The sequence below is a fragment of the Pongo abelii genome, chromosome 12, assembly GCF_028885655.2.
Source record: "Pongo abelii isolate AG06213 chromosome 12, NHGRI_mPonAbe1-v2.0_pri, whole genome shotgun sequence".
NCBI classification, from domain to species: Eukaryota; Metazoa; Chordata; class Mammalia; order Primates; family Hominidae; genus Pongo; species Pongo abelii.
The window spans coordinates 115061007-115083229 of NC_071997.2; the positions used below are offsets into that span (position 1 = coordinate 115061007).

General features: G+C 37.0%; 1 protein-coding gene across 4 annotated transcripts in view; it reads left to right on the forward strand.

Moving 5' to 3' along the window:
- SMC6 (structural maintenance of chromosomes 6) overlaps positions 1–22223 on the forward strand; it is a 135409-nt gene that overhangs the window by 55734 nt on the left and 57452 nt on the right. For 2 of the 4 annotated variants that reach the window (XM_054548361.2, XM_002812267.6), the window contains 6 exons: positions 3151–3268; positions 6544–6649; positions 13032–13168; positions 13776–13837; positions 18463–18543; positions 19564–19665. In XM_054548361.2, the coding sequence (XP_054404336.1) occupies positions 3151–3268; positions 6544–6649; positions 13032–13168; positions 13776–13837; positions 18463–18543; positions 19564–19665 (606 nt within the window). Of the gene's footprint in view, positions 1–3150; positions 3269–6543; positions 6650–13031; positions 13169–13775; positions 13838–18462; positions 18544–19563; positions 19666–22223 lie in introns of those variants that run through there. The other 2 variants (XM_054548362.2, XM_024242304.3) reach the window with 2 other exon arrangements.

A 22223-nucleotide genomic window follows, 5' to 3' on the forward strand; every position in this document is an offset into this window, starting at 1 on the left:
TTGTGATTCACCATGTTACAGGCTAAAGAAGAAAAATCACATGATTATATCACTCAGTGCAGCAAAAGTGTTTGATAAAATTCAACACCTGTTCATGACTAAAACTCTCAGAAAAATAAGAATAGACTGGAACTTCCTCAACATGCTAAAGAGCACTCACAAAAAAACTGACAGCTAACATTATACTTAATGGTAAAACATTGGATACTTTTCCCCAAAGATCAGGAAGAAGACAAAGGTGTTTGCTTTTATCACTTATTCAACATAGTGCTGGAAAATCTAGCAGTGCAAATAAATCAAGGAAATAGAAGGTATAGAGTTTGGAAAGGAAAAACACACACAAAAACTCTCTGTTTGCAGATTATGTAGATAATCCATTTGTTCATTATCTACATAAAAAATCTCAAGGAATCTACAAAAAACTCTTAAAATGAATAAATACATTCAGCAAAGTTATATGATAAGGTATTTTTAAAATGCTTTACTTTTATATACTGGCGTTGAACACGTGGACGTTAAAATTCAAAATACCATTTTCAATCGCTCAAAAAAAAGAACCACTTTGGGGCAATGCAAATTAAAACAACATTGAGATACCAGCACATCTGATAAAATGGCAATAGTTCAAACCACTGAGAGCACCAAATGCTGACAAGGATGTGGAGCAACAGGAACTCTCATTCATTGCTGGTGAGAATGTCCAGCCACTTTGGAACACACTTTGGCAGTTTCTTACGAAACCAAACATCCTCTTACCATACAGTCCAGCAGTTGAACTCCTTAGTATTTACCCAAAGGAGTTGAAAACTTACGTCCACACGAAAACCTGTGCATTCATGTTTATAGCAGCTTTATTCATAATTGCCAAAACTTGGAGGCAACCAAAATGTCCTTCAGTAGATAAATGGATAAATAAACTCTGGTATATCCAGACAATGCACTATTAGTATTAAGCTATTAAGCCATGAAAAGACATAGAGGAACCTTAAACGTATATTACTAAGTGACAGAAGCCAGTCAGAAAAGGCTGCATGCTGTATGATTCCAACTATATGACATTCTGAAAAAGGCATAACTATGGAGAGAGTTAAAAATCAGTGGTTGGTTGCTAGGGGTTGAGGAAAGGGGGGGATGAATAGGTTGAGCACCGGATTTTTAGCACAGTAAAAATAACTCTGTACTATACTAAAATGGTGGAAACATGTCATTATAAATTTGTTCAAATCTATAGAATGTACAGTAATATCGAGTGAAGCCTAGTACAGACTGTGGACTTGGGTTGATAATATGTTAGTGTGGGTTCATCAGCTGTGACACATGCACCATGCTGATGGTGGATGTTGATAATGAGGGAGACTATGCATGTGTGGGGGTAGAGGGTATATAGGATATTTTTGTATCTTCCTCTCAATTTTGCTGTGAACCTAAAACTACTCTTAAAAAATTAAGTGTTAAAAAATGAAATACTTAGGTCTAAAGCTAACAAAATATGTACAGGACTAATATGGTGAAAATTATATAGTGCTGATGAAGGAAATCAAAGAATACCTGAATAAATGGAGACACATACTTATTCATGGATTAGACAGCTCAATATAGAAATTATGTCAATTCTTCCCCAAAATGATATGTAAATTTAAATGCAGTTCTATTAAAACCTCAGCAAGATATTTTGTAGGTATATATTTTATTCTAAAATTTAGGTGAAAAGGCAAAGGAACTACTAAATATACCTTGGTACATCCATACCATAAAATATAGGTTAACAATAAAAAGGAGTGAACTACCAATATAGGCAACAACAGAGAATTAGGCTGAGTGGAAAAAGCCAGTCCCAAGAGGCTGCATTTTGTCTGTTTCCATTTATTTAACATTTTAGAAAGGGCAAAGTTAATAGAAATTAACAGATTAGTGGGTCAGGGGTTAAGGTGGGATGTGGATGTGACTATAAAAGGGCAACATGTGGGATCCTGGTGATGATGGAAATATTCTGTATTTTGACTATGTCAATGTCAGTATCTTGGTTGTGATATTGTACTTTAGCTCTGCAAAATGTTACAATGGGCGGAAACTGAGTAAAGGGTACACAGGATCTCATTAAGGATTACATGTGAATCTGCTATTATTTAAAAATAAAAATATTTTAAAAATTCTTCAACCATGATTTCCAGTATTCTACTCATACAAGGATGTAAATGTTTTCTACTGTTTAATAAGACGTATGTCCAGAAGAAGAGAGCCAGGGAGTTTTTAAAGAAATCTTTAAAATACCTGGAGGCTTGAAAATGGTCTTCAAAAAAATTAGAAGGCCTGATAAAATAAGGCTGATTTGTTCTGGTACTTAGATAACTACAAAGTGCAAGTGACTACCATTTGCCAAACTCTTGGTTAAACCATTTGTAAACCTTATCTAACTTAATGCTGATATAATATTTACAGTATAGGAAATATTATTCCTGTTTTACGAACTTGGAAACTGTATATTCTTTATACATTGCCAAAAGTCACACAGTTGCCATAATAAGTGACAAAGTCACAAGAAGAGCAGGCTTTACTTTTTAAGAACATGTACTCTGCTCTTTGAATTGAAATAGTGAATGTCAGATAGTGAATTCAGTGTTGAATGCATGGCTGGATCGTCATCTTTCAGAGGTATTCTAAATAAAGTATATAGGAAGTTTTACTATGCCAATTGGGATAGCAGTTCTTAACAAAAGGGATTCTTCTCTCTCCCTTTTGCACCCCCCAGGGACATTTAGCAATGTCTGGACATATTTTTGGTTGTCACAACTTAGGGGCAGGTATGTGTTGCCGGCATCTAGTGGGTAGAGGCTGGGGATGCCACTAAACATTCTACAATGCACAAGACAGACCCCCCCCACTAACAAAAAATTATCAGACCCAAAATGTCATTGCCAATATTAAGAAACCTGGTGATACACTTTTAAATCCTTTAAAGATTTTAGAATGAGTACTGACTCATAGAAGGTTCCCATTTAATTTCATCTTACTCATTGAAGTTACTATTATTCACTTTCTGTAAATTTTTTCATTGGTGATGGTGCTAGTCTTTCTGATGCCAGCAGTGCTGGAATGGTTATAATGAGTGAATTAGATTGACCATTTTCTCCCATTGTTTTTTATTAATAGACTGCAGCAGAAGTTGGAATAATTGAGAGTATCCACCTAAAAAACTTCATGTGTCATTCAATGCTTGGACCTTTTAAGTTTGGTTCTAATGTCAACTTTGTTGTTGGCAACAATGGAAGTAAGTGTTTTTTCCCTCCTCGTTTGACTTTGAGCAGTACTTTGAGATTAGAGTATATTAACTTTTTGAAATAGGTGACTATTAGTGCTAATAAGTATTTTTTCTATAGATGTATAACTTGTGGTTATGAATATTCTTGGTATTTGCTGCAAGTGTACACTTAAAGAAAATATTGAGTTAACTCTAGGTACATTACTTAAGCAATAGGGATAAACATTTCCTGCTTATGTTTTTAATCTGTTTATCTTGGAATCTATACCATAGAAGGGTAGACAAGCGATCCTCATTGCAGTTGAGGCAGCCTTGTGTCTTGCCTTACTAAACATTGTAAGAGCACAAATGAAGTGACTTGGCAATCCAAACATAAAAGTAATTCTCACCAGGTGGCCAATAAACGCTTTAAGAGGAGGTGGTATTTGTGCCAGTTCTTGAATGAAAATTATCAATTCTTTAGGTCTCATTGGCAAGAAGAAGCTGAGATATTCCAGGCAAAGATTGCTCATTAGCTAAGGTTTGGAGGAGTAGAGGTAGATGTGTATAGGAACTGGTGAATAACCTTACATGGTTTATTGTATGGTGGACGGTGGAGAAAGGCAGAAGCTGACTGTGGAGAGTCATGTTCTAGGCAATATTGTTGAGGATCTTGAATGTCATGTTAAAGAGTTTGGAGTTTTATTTTGAAGACAGTGGGGAACCAATTAGAGTTTTGTTTGTTGTTTGGTGGTTTGGGTTTTTTGTTTTGTTTTGTTTTTTTGTTTTTTTGTTTGTTTCTTTGAGACAGAGTCTCCCTCTGTTGCCCAGGTTAGAGTGCAGTGGTGCGATCTCAGCCCAATGCAACCTCTGCCTCCCAGGTTCAAGTGATTCTTCTGTCTCAGCTTTGTGAGTAACTGGGATTAGCGTGCCTTCACGCCTGGCTAATTTTTGTATTTTTAGTAGAGACGGGGTTTCATCATGTTGGCCAGGCTGATCTCAAACTCCTGAGCTCCAGTGATCCGCCCACCTCGGCTTCGCAGAGTGCTGGGATTAACAGGTGTGAGCCACTGCGCCTGGCCACAATTAAGGTTTTTGAGTAAAGGAATGGCATGGCCACAATTCGTGAAACAAACTGACCACATTGTGGACAATGGATTAGAAGGGGAAAAATACAGAAGGCAGAAAGTTTCTGGGCAGTTCTGTGGTAGGCCCGCCAAGAATGAGGTGTTGGCTGCTGGTCTGAGAAGGTACACAGGGAGAGGAGGCTTGCCAGAGTCTACCAACTGGTGACAGTGCTAGAATAAGAAGCTAGGTTACGTGTAGCTCTGCAGTTCCTTTTGTTGTTTTTCTTACTTTATCATTCAGTCAAGAAGAAAGTGTCTCTAGGAGAAACAGATGGACAAGGGGATCACTGTTTTAGAGGGGTCACATGGGACAAGAAATAAATAGTGATGGGTTCTGAAGTTAGGTCTTGTAACTTTTGAAACAATGATTTTTATTAATAAAACCTAATAGAAGAGGAAATAATGCAAATAGTGGAAACAGTGCATTTGGTAATGAAGAAAAGAGAGTTAGAATAGGAACTTTAAAGGCATTCCAGGAAATAAATTGGGTTAATCAGTGGTGTGCATTAGTTACTTTGTGTTACTTTGCAGAAGATAATGGGCTAATAATAGTTGATTGGATTGGTTGAATGGAGTTCAGAAAATGGTTACCATTGTGTGTGTTTGTGTGTGTGTGTGTGTCTGTCTGTGTGTGTGTGTGTATGTGTGTTAAAGAGAAAGGATCTCTCTCTCTGGGTCACCCAGGCTGGACTACACTGGTGTAATCATAGCTCATTGCAGCCTTGAACTCCTGGGCTCAAGCTATCCTCTCGCCTCAGCTTTGAAAGTAGCTAGGACCACAGGCACATGCCACTATGCCTTCCTAATTTATTTATTTATTTTTTTGAGACAGAGTCTTGCTTTATTGACCAGGCTGGAGTACAGTGGTGCTATCTTGGCTCACTGCAACCTCCACCTCCCAGGTTCAAGTAATCCTCCCACCTTAGCCTCCCAAGTAGCTGGGATTACAAGTGTGCACCACCACTCCCAGCTAATTTTTGTATTTTTAGTAGAAATGGGGTTTCACCATGTTGGCCAGACTGGTCTCAAACCCCGGCCTCAAGTGATCCACCTGCCTTGGCTTCCCGAAGTGCTGTGATTACAGGCGTGAACCACTGTGCGCAGCCTGCCTGCCTAATTTTATTTTTTGTAGTGACCAGTGCCTAATTTTATTTTTTGTAGTGACCAGGTGTTTCTCTTGTTGCTCAGGCTGATCTCTCTGGTCTCAGATGAGCCTCCCACCTCAACCTCCCAAAACGCTGGGATTACAGGTATGAGCCACCATACCTAGCCCTCAGCTTGCAATATTTTAGATCTGTTAGGGTATAAAGAAGTACACTTCTCAAAGAGCTAGAAAATGAATAATATTCAAGTTACAAATAATAATTGTCAAAATATTATATAAAAACATGTATATGAGTTTGCTGATTTTTTTCTACTTAAGTTCATTCATTCAACAAATAATGCAAGTACTTATTATGTGCTAATATTAAGGATACAGTATTGAATGAAAGAGACAATATTCCTGTCCACATGGAGCTTACTTTTGAGGGATGTTAACAGTGGTTTCTGGCTGGGCCCAGTGGCTCACATCTATAATCACAGCGCTTTGAGAGGCTAAGGCAGGAGGATCGCTTGAGAACCAGGAGTTTGAGACCACCTTGGGCAACATACCAACACTGTGTCTCTACAAAAAAAAATTAGCCGGGCGTAGTGATGTGTGCCTGTAATCCCAGCTACTGAGGAGGCTGAGGCAGGAGGATAGCTTGAGCCCAGGAGTCCGAGGTTACAGTGAGCAATGATTGTGCCAATAGAATGTCATAAAAATTAGATGAATTAATAATATACGTGTAAATAGAGGGATAAATTCATTTATTAGGTTGATAGGCCAAGGTGGTACAATGAAAGTTTTAGGTTGGAAAGGTGTCACGACAATTTTTACCATTTTCTTTTTAGTGGCAAAAATTTGATTCCTGAAATGTACTATTTTTTTGCTAATGGTGGCAGCTCAATTTTTCCTTACATATATAACTTTTTTTTTTAAGTTGTTGCTTTGCACGGGAAGAAAATTATAGTTGAATTTTAACATTTTATTTTAAAGTGAGTCTCATTCATAAATCTTTTTGCATTACATGGTAGGAGTCAGCATTTTCCTTTTTCTTTTAATGAATGTGATTTCTTCAACATCTGTTTCTTTAGGTGGGAAGAGTGCAGTACTCACAGCTCTCATAGTTGGTCTTGGTGGAAGAGCAGTTGCTACTAATAGAGGATCCTCTTTAAAAGGTTTTGTGAAAGATGGACAGAAGTAAGTGTTTGCTTTCTACCATCTATTTTCAATTCTTTAGTAAGAAAACAGTTACTTTAGATTCTCAGTTCACATAGACATGACTGGAAATGAAGTGCCTTCCCAGAATAGGAGCAGAGGTGTCCTATTTTTTCATTCCTTTCTTTTACCCCTTGTTGCTGGCATGGCCCACTGTTGCCTGTTACCCTCTCAAGACAGATAGCTTGTGTAACTTACTGCCATGTGCCTGGCCATCTTGCTTTTGTTACTTGCTGAAAGAAATGGCTGTGATAAATCTATGTACCCTGTTTAACAAGTGTTTATAAACCTTGCTAGTTCCTGACTCTTGACCCAAACCCAGCATCGGTGAGTCCACATTGATACGATAGTAGGGACAGCAAAATCAGTGACCAGCCAAAGTGTCCCTGCACAAAACTTCTGTCTTTAGCTCTCTAAGAAGTCACAAAATAAGAATTCTACTTATTGACTCTGATTTTATACCCTTTACCCAAGTGGGTTGCCAGTGAGTTTAATTTGAGGACCACAATGACAGATCTGTTTTTAGTCTATCCCAGACCCTTGGTGAATAGTCATATCACTACTCTCTTTGGCTTTACATTTATATTTCTTTTTGTCATAGGTTGCCATCACATAGCTATATGTGAATTGTCCAGTTTGCATCATCACAGACTCACTGCTTTTTGCCCACTAGCTGTTCTGTCTTTAGGCTTATCTCTTCATTCTTTTCCATACTGCCCCAGATACCTCTGAAGGGATCTTTGTTTTTCATAACAACAAAATGCCCCAAATGCTGTCATACATCTTCTAGCATGAGGCTACTCCCATTCCTCCTTCTCATGCCCAGTGCGGAGAACTTTTGAAACTTTCATAATTAACACTAATATCTTTTTTCTCATTCAGTAGACTTTTCCTTCTGCTCAGTGTTATATCCATTTATCTTCTATTTTATTACTAAAGAATAGAACAAGGACAGGATGTGAATCAGGCCTGCAGATTTCTTACGTATTCCTCAGAAGCCTTAGGAATCTTAACCTTAAGCCAAGATTCCAAATTGACTCAAAGAAAAGGAGAAAAGATACACAGAAGATTATTTCCCATGCTTTATGGCCTTAGGAAAAAACTATTTGATAACAATTTCCAGCATAGTTTCTGTCTCCACTTCATGGGGCCCCAGTCCAGCAAAGTCTTCCTTTCACCACCAACCAAAATGACGTCTGTAGCAAAAAATTAGTTATTTTAACACCTTTAAGTTAATAGTATCAACTCTATTTCAGTTCATTATATTTAAATTTTTTTTTTAAATTATTATTATTTACTAGTCATTAGAATCCATGAGAAATTCTTTTTTTTGAGACAGAGTCTCACTCTGTCACCCAGGCTGAAGAGCAGTAGTCCAATCTTGGCTCACTACAACCTCTACCTCCCAGGTTCAAGTGATTCTCATGCCTCACCCTCCCAAGTAGCTGGGACTACAGCCATGCCACAACGCCTGGCTAATTTTTTTTTTTTTTTTTTTGTATTTTTAGTAGAGAAGGGGCCTGGCCTTGAACTCCTGGGCTCAAGTGATCTACCTGCTTCAGCCTCCCAAAGTGCTGGAATTACAGGTGTGAGCCACCACATTCAGCCACAGTTCATTATACTTAACTGTCCATTTCTTAGCTGTCCAAACAGTCACCCAGTCTACTTGGCCAGATAGCATGTTGAATTTTCAGATACAGTCTTTAAGAAGAAATTATTTTTTATACACTGTTAAATGTTTTCTCAGTTAAATACTTTTTTTTTTCCCCCCCATTTGAGAAGTACTTAGACCAGGGTAGAAGCTTCTCTCTGAGACCTGTCCTCTGAATACTATTTAATAAAAAAAGACTAGCTTAAACGAATCACCAACATTTAAGGACATGGCTGCCTGTAGAGTGAAATAGTTATATATATATATATTATTTTTTCTTTTCCAGTACAAAATTGGGGGAAATATATTTTAAAACACAGTGACAGCTAAAAACTCTAACCTTAGCTCAGTCTTCTGTCTAAAAAACTAACCAAAAGCAGAGTTTTTCCACATCTTTATTGTTCTTATCTATCCCCTTCCTCATTGAAAACATTTGGCATTTATAAAATTTCCCTTGTTTTTATAGTCTCTGATTCTGTCATCACTTTTTTGCAGAATCAGCTTGTTGAGGTTTTTAGTTCTGCTCTTGCTCTACTGCACATCTAAAGTCTATGAAGGAGTCTCACTTTGCCTGAAGAATGATTGTCAGTGTGGTCCAGCACAAGTTTGAGGTAGTTCTAAGGACTCTATCCCTCCCTTCCCCCATCTCTTAACATTACACTCACCATTTGTGACACCTGGGCTGTGGGCCGCCTTTCTTAGGATATTTCAACTCTCCTTGGAGATGCTTGCCTAATACTGTTAGGAGAAGCCAGAGAACTGAACCTTGAGACATTGCCTGGGACTCATCCTTCTAATTATCCACCAAGCCTTTGCAGTGACACAGGGACTGAATGAATCCTCCTGATATATCTCTTCACATGAAAACCTTTCTCAGTGACCCAAGGCCTCATGCCCTTTGCTATTTAGATTCTCTTTAAACATACGCAGTTTACTGTTCCCTCCCTTGGCCTTCCTAATACCAACCCTGGTAGCCTTGGGGTCTTTGCAGTAGTCTAATTTTTAACATCAGCTGTGGCACAAGGGTTATAGAGGGACAAAAACTCATTCTCCTGTTTTATGTTCCTGATTTATTTAGTCAGGGATACAGAACTTATTACAGATGAGCTGGTGACCCAGAGAAGGAGCAGTTGTATCATCTTTTTATATGACTTTTCTTATTCCTTGTTCTCATCGATGTGCACTGCTGCCAGTTACTTCCTTGTAGATAGATTCTTCCTGAGTTGAGAAAGAAGCTAAATTCTTACTGTGGCACTGCTTGTTTGTGTTGTCACTCTAAAAAAAAATCTCATAGACAGTCTCTCTTTTCACTTAAGGTTCTCCTGTATTTACAGGCATTGGGCTCTATGGCTGTTGACCCAAATTTAGCATTAGCACAGACCATATCAGTAGAAAGGGGAAGACTGCAGAGCTAGTACACAGCTCAGTTGCCTCTGTCTTCCTGCAGAAGTGGTTTTTTTTGTTTGTTTAGCAGTAATTATGAGGCTTTTTTATAAATGTTATTTTTTAGAAGAATTTTGCTTTCTTGTATTTATTAGATTCATATAGCAGGCTAGGCACGGTGGCTCACATTTGTAATCCTGGCACTTTTGAGGCCGAGTTGAGCGGATCACTTGAGGTCAGGAGTTCAAGACTAGCCTGGCCAACATGGCCAAATCCCGTCTCTACTAAAAATACAAAAATTAGCTGGACGTGGTGTTGGGTGCCTGTAATCTCAGCTATTGGGGAGGCTGAGGCAGGAGAATCACTTGAACCTGGGAGGCGGAGATTGCAGTGGGCCGAGATCATGCCATGCACTCCAGCCTGGGCAACAGAGCGAGATTCTGTCTCAAAAAAAAAAAAAAAAAAAAAAAAAGAAAAGAAAATGTATATAACAGTAGGATATCAGTGCCTCTGAAGTTCTCACTATACTAAAGATAGTTCAAATACAAGGAGTAGCTAGGAATGAAGATAATAAAGTAGGTGTTTTGTAATCAAGAGAGGTGTTTGATAATTCAGAGAGCAAATATATGTAGTCATTTAAGAAATGTTTTCATGAGGTACAGTAACTTAATGCCGGGTAATCATACTAGCTAATGAAATAAAATATTCGTTAGCTACATTATCAGAGGCCAGCTTCCCTTCCCCTCATACTTCAGTGGTTCTCAATCTTAACCGTTCATTAGAATCAACTTGGGGAGCTTTTAAAAAATCCCATTAATTGTAATTTTTCTGATGCATATCTGTCTTAATTAGGTAATTTTGTTTTTATAGAAAAACCACACCAATTTATTCAAGGTAGCTCTAGGAAAGGATATTTGCCATAAAGATGCAGGGGTATATATCCATGAAACTGCAGAGAGGAAATACTGCGGGGTCTCTTGAGGGACCAGACTGAGACCCTGTAAGAACCTAGTCACTTCTCTCTCTGGGGCTTTCTTTTAATTGCATCTCTGGCTGTCTCTGTGTGTCTTGTCCCTGGGCCTCTGTCTTCCTCTCCCTCCCTTTGGTTTGTTCTGCAACTCTCCTCTGTGCACCTCCCTCACAATCCTAACTTAATTGGCTATACTTCTGTGTGTGCACTATGCTCTCCTGTCTCTCCTTATGAAAAGTGTACAGATAAGTGAGTGTGTTTTTCTCCATCACTGTCTCAAGTATGTGTACTTTCTTATTTTTTTGCTAATCTTTGTTGCTGTGTGTCTTTGCATGTGCAGGCATTTATAAGTCTTACTGTCCTAGTCTGTAGGTGTATGTGTATAAGGAAGGGATCTTATGTTTTCTGTGCCTCTGGTTCACAGCCAGTATCTGTGAGTATGTTATGTCTTTTTATTAGTCTGCCTAGGTGGTTTCCAAAGAGCTTATCTGTTCTATTCAGACTTTTCTATTTTCTTATCAGACTATAATGCCCCAAATTGGTTTCTCTAGGTCTAGAGGCTCCATAACTTTGTAGCTCCCAGGATTCACCATCTCTCGACTTGATCATGTCTTAATTTGATTTTTTTTAAACCTTTTTATTTTGAAATAATTGTAGATTTACAGAAATTTTGCAAAGATAGTACAATTTTCTGTATATCCTTCACCCAATTTTCCTTAATGTAGATATCTTACATAACTAAGATGCATTTATCAAAGCTATGCAATTGACATTGATACAATATCAACTAAACTACAGACTTCTGAAAATTTTTTAACCACATTTTCTTAGTTTGATTTTTTAAAGAAGAAAATCTGATTGCTTAGTTGGTAAAAATTTCTTTATTTAGCTCAATCCCAAGAGGATGGGATGGAAAATTATATCGTTGCCAAACCCTTTCTGCTAGGGCACTTGTACAGAAAAGGATGGTGGAGCAACAGAGCAAATACTTCAGTGTGTCTACTGTCTTAGCAGTAATTCACAATGAAGCTCATCTGGAGTATTTCTTCCTGCATTTCCCACAAATGGGAACAGTTTTAGAGTATGATTACAAATTCACAAAAGCAAGTTTGTTCTGTTAAAGGTTTCATTTAATTACCAATTTAAACACTTTTATATTAAGGGACTTTAGCATTTTGACAGATGCTCATATGAACCAGGTAAAATATCTGCTTTTATGTGTAAGGAAATTATATCTTTATTAATGTCCTTCATCAGCATCTTTGTTTTTCTACCAAGTCTTATTTTAACACAAGTTGGAATACACAAATAAAGATTTTTTTTTTTTTTACCCCTATAGATCTTAAAATATGCGTGGCTGTAAGTCGCTAAAACATCTTTAAAACTTTAAAAACTATAACAGAGCCTGTTGGTTAGGCAGATTTATACTCATCATTTTGTATGTGTATTTAGCCGCATTGTACTATTTTAAAATATGTCTTTTTAATGCCAGTAAAGCTTTAAGAAATTTTGGGCTTTAGTTTCTTTTTTCTTTTCTTTTTTTTTTTTGAGACCGCTGTCTGTCGCCCAGGCTGGAGTGCAATGGCACGATCTCAGCTCACTGCAACCTCTGCCTCCTGGGTTCAAGTGATTCTCCTGGCTCAGCCTCCCGAGTCGCTGGGATTACAGGCATGCGCTACCATGCCTGGCTAATTTTTGTATTTTTTGTAGAGATGGGGTTTCACCGTGTTGGCCAGGCTGGTATCGAACTCCTGACCTCAAGTGATCCACCCACCTTGGCCTCCCAGAGTGCTGGGATTACAGATGTGAGCCACTGTGCCCAGCCTAGTTACATTTCTTGATATCAAGTGGTTTTATTTTTTATTGCCAAGTAATTGAAAAATTAAAATTACCTTTCTTAATTCTAATCCTCTTTGAAAATGTTACTACTTTACCATAATTCTTACTTCATCATTCTTTAAAGGCCTACTGTCAAGCATGATGCTTTATATAACTTACAGTAGTCAGGCAGTATAATGTTGATTACATGATTTTTATAGGAAAATGTGTAACTTATCTACATGTCTTGAAACAACCGAAACTTAATGGTTTTTGTGCAGATGTGCTATTTCTATTATGGATAGAATAGTCAGTCAATTATTTTTTATGAAGCTTCACTTATTCTCAACTTTTTTTGTTAGGCACGGTATCGTTAACGTTATGCTGTAGTGAACAATCAGTGTCAGCTGTTGATGTAAAGCTAATTTGCGAATGAATTGGCCAAATTATTTGGTGGTTTTGAAAAATTTGCAAATTGTGGCAACCTAGTATTGTAATTACACTATATCTTCATGTAACTTAGCTCAACCTCATTGTTTCAGCTCTGCAGATATCTCAATAACATTGAGGAACAGAGGAGATGATGCCTTTAAAGCCAGTGTGTATGGTAACTCTATACTTATACAGCAACACATCAGCATAGATGGAAGTCGATCTTATAAACTTAAAAGTGCAACAGGTTTGTTTTGATTCTTTTCATTTCATATAAAATATTAGGAAATACTCAATTAAAAAGAATTAGATGACTGCTGGTATTGATTGAACTATCTTCCTTGTAACATGATTGGTTGTGTGCATATATATATATACACACACACACACACACACGTGCATATGTTACACATGGTTGTTTTACCCCAGAATATTATAGCACCAAAAGCATGATTAGCAGAATTGGGGATTATTTGAGACAGGTTGTGCTATTTTGTTCTCACCTACAGACTTCCTGTCACACCAGGGTTTTTATAGCATGTGGAAATAAATGGTTAGCAAAAGGTGCAAAATGACATAAAAGAAGAGGTGAGCATTTAATTTTTAAAAAGAGATAGATAAGGAGCAAAATATGTTTAGCTGTAGGAACAAGATAAGCACCATTATTGCATGTGGGTACTTTTTCTTCCTCTGTACTTGTGCCATGTTCATTCATATTTATACATATTCAATAGTACCTTTCTTGATGATGCAATGAAAGCTAATTAATATTTATATTTTGTAAGTAACTATACATTTTTTCTGTGTTATGCCCTAGAAACAGTTTGGTTATTTCATATGTTTCTCATAACTAGGCTCCGTGGTTTCCACAAAGAAAGAAGAGCTGATTGCAATTCTTGATCATTTTAACATCCAGGTAATTGGTGAATTTGTGTTTCAGATTAATTCATACACCTTGTCATTTTTTTAGTGCGATTTCACTTGTGTAGAAAAAATTTTAATGGCCTCATATGAGTAAACTGACTGCAGGAAGCATATGTGTAACTATTATCAATGAAGTTGTTTAAAATTTACTAATTCGGCCCGGTGTGGTGGCTCACACCTGTAATCCCAGCACTTTGGGAGACCAAGGCGGGTGGATCACCTGAGGTCAGGAGTTCAAGACCAGCCTGGCCAACATGGTGAAACCCCATCTCTACTAAAAATACAAAAAAAAAAAAATTAGCTGGGTGTGGTGGCGGGCGCCTGTAATCCTAGCTACTTGGGAGGCTGAGGCAGGAGAATCACTTGAACCCAGGAGGCGGAGGTTGCAGTGAGCCAAGATTGTGCCACTGCACTCCTGCCTGGGCAACAAGAGTGAAACTCCATCTCAGAAAAAAAAAAAAGAATTTATTAATTCAACACAGGATTGTCAATACATAATATAACACCTTTAATTTGATAGACCAGTCAAGAACATTTAGTCTATACTGCTCTAGGCTAAAATTTATCTTAATAAGGATGTCAGATTTCTTTGCTTTTTGCTGTCCTAGTCAAAATAGCATCATTGTTCCCTAAACTCAGTTGCTAAACTCTTCTTTTTTTTTTTTTTTTGGATGAGCGTTTAGCTTCTAAAGTTGCTAAATTCTTAAAGAAAATTTATTCTAGAAAGATAAAGCATTTCTCTATTTTGGAGCTATTGATCACACTTGTAGGGGCCAAGGCTTGAGTCCTTTCTGCTGAGATGCTTTGGCTGAATTAATTGATAACATTTACACAAGAATTATCTTTAGAAGACACCTAATCCAGGCTGTTTGTTTTGTAGATGAGAAACTGGGAGCCACAAAAAATAAATTTATACTTAAGGCTGTCTAGACGTGGTTACTGGTAGAACCTGGATTTGGGATCCAGGCATCCTGTTTCATTCTACTGTTCTATCCATTGTGCAATACTGCCCCGTTACCGAATTAAGAACACCAAGACTTGCCATCAAATAAAAAGAACAATTAGGAGTCTGGGTCTCTTTTCCAGTTTGGTTTAGAACAAAGGGTACAGAACTTTCTGTGATGGTAGAAATGTCCTGTATCTATGCTATTCAGTGGGGTAACCACTAGCCACATGTGGTTCTTGACTGACTTGAAATTGTGACTAAGAAATTGAATTTTTAATTGTATTTTTTGTAAGTAGAAAAAGCCACACGTAGCAAATGGGCCTGCTGCATATCAGACAGTAAAAGTTTAGAAAAAATAATTCTTAAAATCTAGAGAAAAGCAGGTACAGCAAATAAATTTCAGACTAGAATGCAGGACAATTTATTAGAATCGAGAAAACCAAAAGTTAGAGTTGATGGAATCATGGGTGTGGGGAGAATCTTGAAGGGCATTCAGTATACTGTGTAAGTACTCTGTATTTACCCTGTGTAGAACCTCCACCAGGTTTTCCTGTGCAAGTGCTTGGAAGGATAATGGTGGGGTAATCACCTCTGTCCAAGGCTTCTTCCTTCCTCTGTGGACAGCTGTATTTATTAGAAAGTTTTCATTATGAGGAAAATTGAAAAAAAGCCTATTTCTGTAAGCTCTCACTTCCTTGGGGAATGTAAAACATGTTATTCTCTGTTGAAATATTTAAAGATTCCTAGTCCTTTTCTTGCATGGTTTACTTAATGCGTAACAAAAGATTCAGGTTCATTGATTAAAATGCAGAAGGTCTAGAGCCGTGCCACAGGTAGATGTGGAGCACTTGAAGAGTGGGTAGCTCAAATTGAGATATGCAGTAATGTGAAATACACAGCAGATTTTGAAAACTTAATATAAAGGAATAACTTAGTTTTTTGTATTGATTACATGTTACAATGATAATATTTTGGTTATATTGGATTAAAAATATGTTATTAAATTTCACCTATTTCTCTATATTTTTAATGTGGCTACTAGTACATTTAAAATTGTTTGTGTGGGCTGGGTGCAGTGGCTCACATCTGTTATCCCCACACTTTGGGAGGCTGAGATGGGTGGATCACCTGAGGTCAGAAGTTCAAGACCAGGCTGGCCAACATGGTGAAACCCTGTCTCTACAAAAAAACACAAAAATTAGGCAGGCATGATGGCACATGCCTTTAGTCCCAGCTACTTGGGAGGCTGATGTGGGAGAATTGTTTGAACCCAGGAGGCAGAGGTTGCAGTGAGCTGAGATCACGCCACTACACTCCAGCCTGGGTGACACAGTGAGACCCTGTCTCAAAAAAAAAAAAAATTGTGTGTGACTTGGCATATATTTTTCTTGGACAGTGTTGGTCTAGCATAACCAGGAGGGAAGAGAGTATTTAATATCTTTAAGTGTCTGATCATATTTGTCTTCTGTGCCTCCGTTTCTTATCCTCTTGCTGAAGTTTACCAGTTTTGCTTTTGCTTTTTTCAGGATTCTGACAGATAAAGCTACAACATTTTTTTTTTGGTTTGATTTTAGAGACTGGGTTTTGCCATGTTGCCCAGGCTAGTCTTGAACTCCTGGCCTCAAGCGATCCTCACACCTCAGCCTTGGCCTCCCAAAGTGCTGGCATGAGCCTTGGGACAGGGTCTCACTCTGTCGCCCAGGCTGGAATGCAGCAGCATGATCACAACTCCCTGCAACCTCCACCTGTCAGGCTCAAGTGATCCTCCACCTCAGCCTCCTGAGAGCTGGTACTACAGGCGGGTACCATTACACCCGGCTAATTTTTGTACTTTTTGTAGAGACAGGGTTTCACCATGTTGCCTAGGCTGGTCTTGAACTCCTAGGCTCAAGCAGTCCACCTGCCTCAGCCTTCCAAAGTGCTGAGATTATAGGTATGAACCACTGTGCCTGGCCAAGATTCTTAAATAATCCCAAGAGGAGTATAACAAATAGGAACTCCATTTCAAAAACAATCAAAAAGGTATAGAGAAATGAATATAAACTTCGGTGAAGCTTTTAATTGAAAGTTGATGTTAAGATGTTTGTTATTAGAGTTACTACTGCATTAGGTCTCTTAAGAAGTCAGATGCAGTATGAAATGAAGAGCTGGGGGGGCTTTGTGAAAAAATATGTGGCAGATGGATTCTGGTCTATATAATAAGAAACATGTCACATGTAAAGTTTTGTTTATAACTACATAAATGTTTTTTATTGTCTTGAAGAGAGGCCCAACATTGTACTTAAGAGAAATGTTTTAACCATTGGTATACCAACAAATTACACAATATTTATTTTGTAGACAGTAAACATGAAGGGCTTAAAGTTTTTTTCATTTATACAATAACCTTATGAAGATTATTTTTAACATGTAAACTGATTTGTTAGTAATTGAGTAATGTTTAACATGTAAACTTATTTGTTAGTAATTGAGTAATGACCCTGAATCTTGTTGAAAAAAGTTGTATTTTTTCTATACTTTTCCAATTGTACTTTGATATCTTAACTTGTTAGGTGTATTAGTCAGGGTTCTCTAGAGGAACAGAATTAATAGGAGATTTTATATATATATATATATATATATATATATATATGTAAAGAGGAGTTTTAAATATTAACTCACATGATCACAAGGTCCCACAATAGGCTGTCTGCGAGCTGAGGAGCAAGGAGAGCCAGTCCAAGTCCCAAAACTTGAAGAACTTGGAGTCTAATGTTTGAGAGCAGGAAGCATACAGTTTTGCAGAAAGATGTAGGTTGGGAGGCTAGGCCAGTCTAGTCTTTTCACATTTTTCCACCTGCTTTATATTCCAACTGCACTGGCAGCCAATTAGATGGTGCCCATCCAGATTAAGGATGGGTCTGCCTTTCCCAGCCCACTGACTCAAATGTTAGTCTCCTTTGGCAATACCCTCGGGAACACACCCAGAATCAATACTTTGCATCCTTCAATCCAATCAGGTTGGTACTCAGTAATAACTGTCACATTAGGCAAAGGTAGTTTCATTCAAGCAATGACTAGTTTCCAAAAGATAGAAATGACTTCATTATTTTCATTTGTTTTACAATATCCTCATGAAGGAATAATATGAAGAACTTCTGTAAGAAAAATAAACAATACTTGTTGTCATGATTCTCATTAGAAATAACTGAGTTGGACTGTGTTTAGTTGGAGTAACTGACTTGTCCAAGGCTACATAGGAAGTTAGCAACAGAGCTCAAACAAGAACCCGAGGTGGCTGACTCCTTACCATGCTAGGACTCTTCCCATTCTGCTGTCCCATGATTAACCAGTGGCATGAGGGTGATATTCTATACAGCAGGTAAGAAGTGAAAAACTTTATAATAAAAACACTTTTTCACAGGGTTCTTATGCTTGTGCCCTCAGGTACTGGTAGAATATTGAATGTTAACTATACCATATATGTTGGTATAATGGAATTTTAAATTATTTTTCCTGCATTATACATTTCTAACTTTTTTTTTAGTATTTTTATCCTAACGTTATAACCTTTGGCTATTGCTTGGCCTTCCTGATGGCACCATAGGTCACTTGTAATGTACGTTTCAGTTTTTACCTATCTTTAAAGCATTAAAGTAAAATATTCAAAAATGACTTTTTGTTTGTTTGAGGTGGATAATCCAGTTTCTGTTTTAACACAAGAAATGAGCAAGCAGTTCTTACAGTCTAAAAATGAAGGAGACAAATACAAAGTAAGTGACACCAAAGTAAATATAAACCCATTTAAAAAGAATACCTTTAGGCATATTGTAAACAATATTCTTGCTCACAAATGGAGTCTGAGTTTGTTTTTTTTTTTCCTTAGAGCCATCTGTTGAAAGTAATTCAATTTCCTAGATTAGGAAATTGTTAAATAAGATGGGAGTATAATTTTTTTAAATCTTTGTTTTTACTTTTTGGCTTTTAATTCTTAATCTTTAAGGAAATACAGGGTAACAGTTGCTCCTACATACATAATAACTTGTAAATCTTTTTTTTTTTTTAAAGACAGAGCCTTGCTCTGTCTTCCAGGATAGAGTGCAGTGGCGCAGTCTCGGCTCACTGCAGCCTCCACCCCTCAGGTTTAAGTGATATTCGTGCCTCAGCCTCCCAAGGAGCTGGGGTTACAGGCATGTGACACCATGTCTAGCTAATTTTTGTATTTTTAGTAGGGATGGGGTTTCACCAGTTTGGCCAGGCTGGTCTCAAAATCCTGGCCTCAAGTGATCCACCTGCTTTGGCCTCCCAAAGTGCTGGGATTACCGGTGTGAGCCGCTGTGCCTGTAAATCTTAAACTATTAAAAATTTTAAAAACTAACAAAATACTTGACTATACTGCTAAATATTCTGTGTAGCCTTTTGAGTGAGTTTTGGTATTTCTCACTCTAAAAATTTAAGATGTACTAAGACCAACGATGCCAGTCTTTTCAGCTGTTTTTGCTTAAAGAATGGAATTAGTGAAAATGAGCTTATTACCACACCCCGCAGTGTTTTCTTTCACGGGGTTTTAAGAGCTTTTGCAAATGAACATGTGGATGTGAGCATAGTAGGTTCAGTCAATTTGAATCTGAAATATGATGTATTCTTTTGTGTTTGTGTGATTGCTTATATTTTTAATGTCTTTTTACATCATTGATCTAAAAGTTTTCAGAAACTAAATTTTTCTTTTTCTTTTTAACAGTTCTGTGGAAGTTTACAAACTCCTAATTGCGTTTTTTTGTTATTGATAATAGTTCTTCATGAAAGCAACACAACTTGAACAGATGAAGGAAGATTATTCATACATTATGGAAACAAAAGAAAGAACAAAGGAGCAGATACATCAAGGAGAAGAGGTTTGTAAACAGTTAATGTAAATCTTTTTGAGATCAGCCAAATTCTTATAGTACTTACAGTAAATGATATTGTAAAACTATGTGTCTGTATATTTATATAAAACTAGTAATATTTTTATAGCACTCTGAAGTATATGCAATGTAGTGTTTATATTCCGGGTATTAATTAGCTATTACTTTTTTATTTTGTAATAATGAGTATGTACATGTCTTACTTTCTCTCTCAGATTATAAGCTAGAGAACAGGGCAGTATCTTACATACTTATCCTCTGATAATATGACTAATGGGTTCCACAATAAGGTATGGTAGTTTAAGTAGTTTAAAAACTATAAGTAGTTTAAAAACTGCAGTATTTCTTCTGCTGGGATAATAAGCACAAGCTTCAAGCTGTTATTAAACATAGTATGCATTTATAATTATATACCGTAATCTACAAATCATAGTAATTATAACTCTAGTAAAATGTTAACATTCCTTAAGCAACTGGTAGGTTAGTAGCAGCTATGACATCCTTACCAGGTTTGGCAGCTGTGCAAATTTGCTTGCACTTTAAATCACTCATGCCAGCCATGACTTACTTCAATTTGTTTTTAAATCTGTTATATTTTGTTCTTATACTTTCTTCTTCAGATTCCTGAAGATCCAACTTTTGGTGTGATAATCAGAGGCCTCAAAATTTTAAGGCTTACATTATAGCTGTTTATCCAGTATATTAAGTCCCACCAATTTTATGTAATTCCATATCTTGTTCATTTGTTAGTTTTGTATAACCAGTTGAGTTTTCATCAACTTTGTAGCTTGTCCTTTTGAGGTAGGATTATACTAATGATTAAAGTCAAATTCATTATGTTATACTGACCTCTTTACTTCACATTTTTGAGAAATGCATATTTTAAGTTAGGTCTATAGTTAGGTGGTTCATCAAATGAAAACTCAAAAATCAAGGATGAGTATATTTATTTGTATTTCCCACATTATCTTTTCAAACCTGGGTTATGTGGTGGTGTTTAAGGAGTTACTATAAACCACAAAAATACTAAAGTACACTTTCTTGGAATATCAGTGTTATTATTGGGGAAGGGAAATATTTGTATATTCAAACAAACTGTACCTACTATATATTACATTTATTATTTTTAATATAATCAGGACTTGAAATAAATTTGTTTGTTTCAGACACTTGGGATTAAACACTTATTTTCTCCATGATATACAAAGTATACCAGTAACAATTAAAGACATTGTAATTATGAAGTATAAGGAGCACTTCCCTAAATTATGTAGGAGAATTCCTGATGCATAATATGCACTCAATAAGAACTTTTCTCTTAATTGGTGAAATACCCTATATTCTCAAAATAAACTCTGGGTTTGAATAATTAAATCTTTAAGAAATAGCATGTAAAGGCTGGAAACTAGAATAATCATTCAGTCGATATTAAGTTCTTACCATGTGCCTTGTAGCATCGTGCTTTGGCCATGGTCATATACTGACAGATAAATAGGATTCTTGGGATCATAGACCTAGTTATTCAGCAGGAAACATAGATGGTAAATAATTTGAGTATCGTGAGGACTACTAAAAGAGATGTAGACTAAACAACAGCACTTAATAGGGTACTGGCAGTGTCAGGGACAGTCATGATGGGGAAGTTATTAAGGAAGTGATGCCTAAGAAGAAAACTGAAGGATGAGTAATACCAGGCAAAGGATGGTGAAGGCAAGGATGTTCTAAGAAATAGCATGGTTAAAGCCTCAGGGGCAAGAAAGCATGTGTGCTTTTACAAAACAAAGAATTCCAGATTGGCTAGAGTGTAAAACACGGGTGTGAGAGATGAGAGGCCAGGTTGTGGAGGACCTTATAAAATTTAGGGGGCAGTAGAGGACATGAAAATGGATGACTTCATTAATTGTGTATTTTCGGTAGATTGCTATACAAGAGAATGAACTGCTATAAGGAGAGAAGAGATGTGGAAAGATTGATAAAGAAGGCATTATCATTGTCCAAAGAGATGTTGATGGCTTAAGTTAAGGACATTGGTAGTAGTAAGAGAGGGAACTTTGAAATGATCTAGGCAGATGTTGTAGTGGACATGGAGAAGTAAAGAAAGAGGCATCAAAGGTGACTGAATGACCTCCAGATTAATTACTTTAGTAGTACAGTAAGTTTATTGAGATAGGAAGTTTGGGAAAAAAAGCCAGTTTTTCTTTTTTCTTTCTTTCTTTTTTTTTTTTTTTAAGAAAGCTGAATTATATTTTGAACACATTAATTTTGAGGTGCTTATAATAAAAGCATCCAAGTGGAAATGTGAAGTGGGAAGTGGGATATGTAAATTAAGAATACAGAAGTCAAGTCTGGCCTCAATAAAAATTTGGGAGTTGTCAGTGTGCTATTAGTATATAAGCCAAAAGAATAATTTAGATTGCTGAGATAGGGGAAAAGTGGGCCCAGGCCTGAACCATGAGAAATTCTCATGGAAGCCATGAGAAGCCAAGGGCAGAGAGATTTTGAGAAGGAACCAGTCATGACTGTGAGATGTACTGTGTGGTCCGACA